The 6,000-nt window shown below is 43.1% G+C and overlaps 1 protein-coding gene across 1 annotated transcript in view; it reads right to left on the minus strand.

Annotated features, from left to right (window-relative positions):
• WDR11 (WD repeat domain 11) overlaps positions 1–4,964 on the minus strand; it is a 50,279-nt gene extending 45,315 nt beyond the window's left edge. The window contains exons 1-3 of the mRNA XM_079976624.1: positions 4,596–4,964; positions 2,699–2,810; positions 1,734–1,887 (exon numbers count right to left, since the gene is read on the minus strand). Of these exons, the coding sequence (XP_079832750.1) occupies positions 1,734–1,887; positions 2,699–2,810; positions 4,596–4,681 (352 nt within the window). The 5' untranslated portion in view covers positions 4,682–4,964. The remainder of the gene's footprint in view (positions 1–1,733; positions 1,888–2,698; positions 2,811–4,595) is intronic.
• Positions 4,965–6,000: the final 1,036 nt, after the last annotated feature.

The following is a 6,000-nucleotide window of genomic DNA, read 5'->3' on the forward strand; positions in this document are numbered from 1 at the left end:
TCAATTACATGATACCAAAAGGCTGAAAAAGAAGATAGGGACAACATGAAGACCTTTTGCAGGGGCTCAGCCACTGAGCTATGACTCTATACAATGTTTCATTTTTGCAAGTTAGTCTATAACATTATCAATCTTCTCCAATATTGCTTTGCTGGCATCATCAAGAGAAATATCATAGGCTCATTTCAAGATACCTGTTACTTTTCACATAAAAGACCCCAAATTTCATCCCCCACCTGCCAGGCATTGTGATGAAGCAAAAAATATGAACAAGTCTGGGTATGCAAGCTTCAGTGATAGTGTAGTTTGTTGGTTGTGGATGCAAATCGGCAGTTATACAACCTGTACCACAAGCTGAAATGCAGCTGCTGAACTAATTCACTGTTGCCTAGCGACAGAGTGGCCTTCTCCAGAAACTGAGCTAACAAGTTTAGGGTAGCCTTGAACAATGGGGCATTGTTTGTCATATTTAACAAGGCTGGAAAGTCTGTATAAGCCCAACTCTGCAGGTTTTAAACCCTTTCCTTATGGCACTAATAGAAATAGATAGGAGCAACAGAACACTGAAATAAACACATTTTTCAAAATGTATAAACCACACAATAAATTGAGGGTCGTTTATATTTATTAGACTTTGTAAGCAGTACGAGACAGTAAGTCAATATTGGATAAATAAACCAAGGGAAGCTGTAAGACCATGGAGAATGCGAGAGGGGGTAGTGGGTACAGAAAACTAAGGGGGGGGGGAGATTTTTATGCCCAGAGGAGGTGAGATAAGGAGAGAGATATGACCTTGAAATGCAAGGATTTACCATTACATAATAGAGTTGGAAGGGACCTTAGGAAAACATCTAATCCCAATTCCCTGCTCAATGTAGGATCTGCACTGCAGGATGCAACCACAGCCTCCATAACAGGTGGCTGTTCCAAGCTTCACTTAAACAAGAGGCCTCAACCTCTTGAGGTAGCCTGCTGCACTGTCAAACCAAATCTTTCTTTTAGAAAGTTTTTACTAATGTTCAACTGAAATCCGCTTTCATGCACTTTGCACCCATTAATTGCGGACCTGTGCTCTGGAGCAGCAGATAACATGCCTGCTCCATCTTCTGCATGAGAGCCCTTCAGATATTTGAAGACCACTATCTTGTCTCCTCTTAAATCTTCCTCCAGAATAAACCCACTCAGCTCTTTCAACCATTCCTCACAGGATTCGGTTTCTAAACATCTCACTATCCTGGGCCTCTGGTCTTTCCTAACAGATATACTTACAGTACAATCCTATTCAAAAGTCCCACCAGCAAAGCAAATTAAATGTTTAAAAACAGGTAAATGAAATATGTCTTCCTCGCAAGAAGGAACACACATGCAGGAATTACTTGAATGTAAATGGAAGCATACAGATTGACTACTTATTGTTCGTAACCTTCTTCTTTTAGCTAGCAAATCCATTTACAGTGGTACCTTGGGTTAAGAACTTAATTCGTTCTGGAGGTCTGTTCTTAACCTGAAACACCACTTTAGCTAATGGGGCCTCCTGCTGCCGCTGCACCGCAGGTGTGCAATTTCTGTTCTCATCCTGAAGCAAAGTTCTTAACCCGAGGTACTATTTCTGGGTTAGCGGAGTCTGTAACCTGAAACGTATGTAACCTGAAGCATATGTAACCCGAGGTACCACTGTATTACTTCACGATGGTGTAACACACACACACACACACACACAAAAGTTTCCTTACCTTGAATGGGTTTTGTGTGCTCTTGTATTTCACAGCGAGCAGCTCCTGTAGCAACATCCCAAACAATGATCTTTCCAGTGGCATCAGCAGAAGCCAAGCGCAAAGAATAAGGTGATCCAATATTGTGATGGTAGTTTTCCTTAGCCCATTTAACCTAAACGTTGGAAGATAAGTAACATTCAGAGATATTTGTAACATAAACAGAAGCATGAAATACTATTTTTAACAATTTGCATTTTTATACTGTATTTTTATGTTATGAACCACCCTGAGATCTACAAATGAAGGCCGGTATATAAATTTAATATAAATAAATAAATAATGGAACTGAAGAAATTAGAACCTGAGACTAATACTAGTATATGCAACTTACAAATCTGTAACATGAGGTTGTATAGTAAGTAATAAATGAATTGGGAAGAGTGAATAAATCCCAAGGCGCAAACAAATCTAATACCACCAATATTCTTATATGGCAATTTGAAATTAACAAATTTCAAATTCACCGCATTCTCTCTGACAGTGAACTCAAGTGGTAAGTGCTGACAGAAATTAAACCAAAGCATGAGGAGGACCACCAAGATGTGGACAAGTACAACAAACTGTAAAAAAACAACAACAAGCACCTCCCCCCACAAGTGCCCAGTGAAGATTGAATATACTCTGTAGCCTCAGAATATACTCTGTAGCCACAAAATGTTGAGTGTTAGGTAAAAAAGAAAAATAAGAGAACTGGACGATAGGAATGAATTATCTTGATTGAAAATAATGACTCACTGGAACACTGAACATGAACACTTCTGTCAAGAGGTGTGGTTAGATAGCAATACGCTTGTTACTTCTTACAACTGAAACAGCATTATGAAAACAAATGCAATTACTGCCTAAACATGATAGGGTTGCTGTTTGATTATTTTCTCTTACCTGATTTTTACATTAAACAGGTTACAATGTTATTAACTTACCTTGACCACATTAGCTTTGTGCCTTTCCAAAACCTGTAGGGTCTGGGCAGTCTTGGAATCAATAACCAGAACGAGAGAATGGCATCCATATGCAATCAACCCTTGCCAGCCCCTAGAAAATTGTAATCATACTGTCAGACACAGAAACATAATTTTGCTAAGAACAAAAACAAAGCCAAAACATATGAAATGCATGATTAAACTACACTGCTTGGAGACTGGTGTTAAGTGGTATATAAATTATAGAAATAAATTAGATCCAAAGTTATAGTCACTGAATGTCTCAAACCATCCTCCACTCCCCAAAAAAAGGGGGAAGTGAAAGCAACTCTAGCTGAATCACTAGAGAACTGAAAGAATCTTTTGGCAACCACTCCTACGCATAAAAAGAACCCCCAAATTGTTGTATTTACCAACTGCAGGAGACTTTTCCCTAAGTCTTGTGCTTTTATTTCTACCCTACCCTAAATCCCTCCATTCGTGACATCTTAAGTGTTTTACAAACAGTTTTCATTTCCACTTAATAAGGACAAGCTGCAACAAAACACGCCTCTCCTGTATGGGTCTCTACAGCCACAGCAAGCGCTGTAACTCTCCCAACGGTTTGACTTTACCCCCGAAGGTGCACTCTTCTGTTGTCTCCCGAGACAGAAAGATGCCAACCAAACCAGTTCAAGTTTCTTCATCCTATACTTGATTGAAATCAACCCAGTTGCCAAAGCTCACACACCCATGTTGCTGCCTGCTCTCATAATCAAGCACTACACCTGTTATTCTTTTCTTAACCCACACATGGCTGGCACCCGTCTGTCTATGTGCCTTTGGCAGAGAAGTCAAAGTTACATACATGTCAGCCCACACATGTTCCATACAGTGTTTTTTCTGGGGAAACACATACCCCTAAACATTTTGTGAATCTAAGTTTAGCCTCATTGAGGAGCAGTATTTCAATATGAGTAGGAAAATGAGAGTACCCCTTAATATTTTTTTTTGGGGGGGGGGGAGAACTGGTTCCATCCATAAAAATACATACACACACACACACAGTGCTTTTTAAAAAAATGTTTAGGGGTACAGTGGTACCTCGGGTTAAGAACTTAATTTGTTCTGGAGGTCCGTTCTTAACCTGAAACTGTTCTTAACCTGAAGCACCACTTTAGCTTATGGGGCCTCCTGCTGCTGCTGTGCCGCCGGAGCACAATTTCTGTTCTTATCCTGAAGCAAAGTTCTTAATCCGAGGTACTATTTTGGGGTTAGCAGAGTCTGTAACCTGAAGCGTCTGTAACCTGAAGTGCCTGTAACCTGAGGTAGCACTGTACTCTCATTTTCACTAAAGAAAACCACCATTTTATAGTTCAAATCAGGAAAAATAAATACAGTACAGTAAATAGACAAAAGCACAAAGATTCACAAAATGTTTATGGTATGCTTATCCCTGCGTACCCCCAGAAGCACTGTATATACATACACACACACACACACACACACACACACTTGCACCATAACCCCATACATGCTTTAGCAATAGTTTGCATTATGTAGCTCTTCTTGAAGGCTCTATGAACTTCACTCAACTGCCATTAGCAGCTTACACGCCTCAGGGAAATACTGGGTCCTTTGCTGCTAAAACCCCCTCTCACATTAGGACCATAAGGCTGGTTGGTCTTAGGCGCCCCTCTCACGCCCATACACTGCGACCCTGCGCACGCCTACTCGCGAGTAAGCCTCGCTGAAGTCTACAGGGCTCCAGCATCTGAGATGGGACAGCAGCCGCCACCTCTCTCTCTCTCTCTCTGGTAGCTCGCGCGGAGCTATAACGACCCTCTCTGTGTCCCCCGCCGGCCTGGGTGGCCTGTGCCCGCCTCCTCTCCGGTCCCTCGCCGCTTCCCCCACTCACCAGTCCGCCGCCCCTCGGTTCTGCGGGTTGAGCGCCCCGGTGAGGGTCCGGGCCGACAGCTTGATGTTGACCATGTAGGGCTGCATGGCTGTGAAGGGAACAAGGTGGGGGCGGACCGGTGGGCCAGAGCGGCCGACAGGTCAGGGAAAAGTACCTACGGAGAACTAAGGAAGGAAGCGATCTCCGTTAGATGGCGCACCACCAATCCAGCTCCCCGACTGATCCGGTGTACCCCCTCAGCTGAAGAAGATTGGTTCCGCCCCCCAAATGATAGTTCAGTTTAGAGTTTGTGTTGGGGGCGGGGGAGAAGAGGATCCTAGGAAAGATTGAGCAGGGATCGCGGCTGATTCTTTTCCGTGTACTAAGGCAACGGAAACTGCTGTTGCTTAACCCGCCTTCGTTCTCTTTTGAGCATGCTCAGGAGCCTTCAGAGCAGATATTGCCTTTACTTTCTGGCTTTAATCACGCGGACGGGATTTCTGACATTTATTATTTTACTGCCCTGCCATAGAGCGAGGAGGCAGGGATTGTTCAGAGGAACGAAGAAGATGTAACTAAATCTAGAGCTGGAAAATGCACGATATTCGTAATTCTAATTTATTTTGGGAGGGTTTTTTTGGCGGAGGGCGGCATGCCAGTGATGCCAGAAGCAAAAGTGTGTGTAGAAGAACTATGAATGTTCTGTGACTACTTGGCACTTTAGGCGCTCACAGAACCCTCCCTACCCTTCACCTAAGGTGAACAAGAGGTATTACCTGAATTCAAGGATACAGTATATAGCCAGACAAAAAGTCAAGGAGGATGCAAAGAAGGGCTGGTGAAGGATGTGGCTTAGAGACCAGTGTGCCTGGGGGGGGTGGTGCCCTGGGGAGAATCCCAAGGGCCAGATAGAGATGCATGATGGGCTGCATTTGGCCCCTAGTCCCGACTTTTCTCTTTCCTAGTGTGAGGTAATTAAGGGTTCTCTGGAACACGGTTTGAAAACCACAGGCTTGCTGCTTGTTGCCTTGAGGTTGTTTGAAAGAAACAAGACAAGGTTACCTGACCAAGCTTGGAGGAAAACTCTTTCCTTAAGAATAATTTTCTGCTTGGTAACTGGCAGCTTTTTACAGAAGATATCTATTTTTAAGCCTAACAAGCCTTGTGTGACTGAAAAGCATGTTATTTTGTACTTTCTCTGTGATTTGTCCTTCCCAAGTGGGCAGAGGCTGGCTTGGTGCTGTATTGAAGACAAAAGACGACCAGGCAGCTAAGGAAGTAAGGAAGTTCCCTGGAAGCACAGATCAGAGAATGTTTCTCCTGCTGCTCTTTTACTCCTGGCTCTGCACCATTCATGCTTTCTATAATTACTTGAGGGTTTTGCTGTTCTGGATAATGCCTTGTGTTGATAAGCTGTTTGCAAAGA

This window comes from Podarcis cretensis (assembly GCF_951804945.1).
Source record: "Podarcis cretensis genome assembly, chromosome: 5".
In the NCBI taxonomy this organism is placed as follows: domain Eukaryota; kingdom Metazoa; phylum Chordata; class Lepidosauria; order Squamata; family Lacertidae; genus Podarcis; species Podarcis cretensis.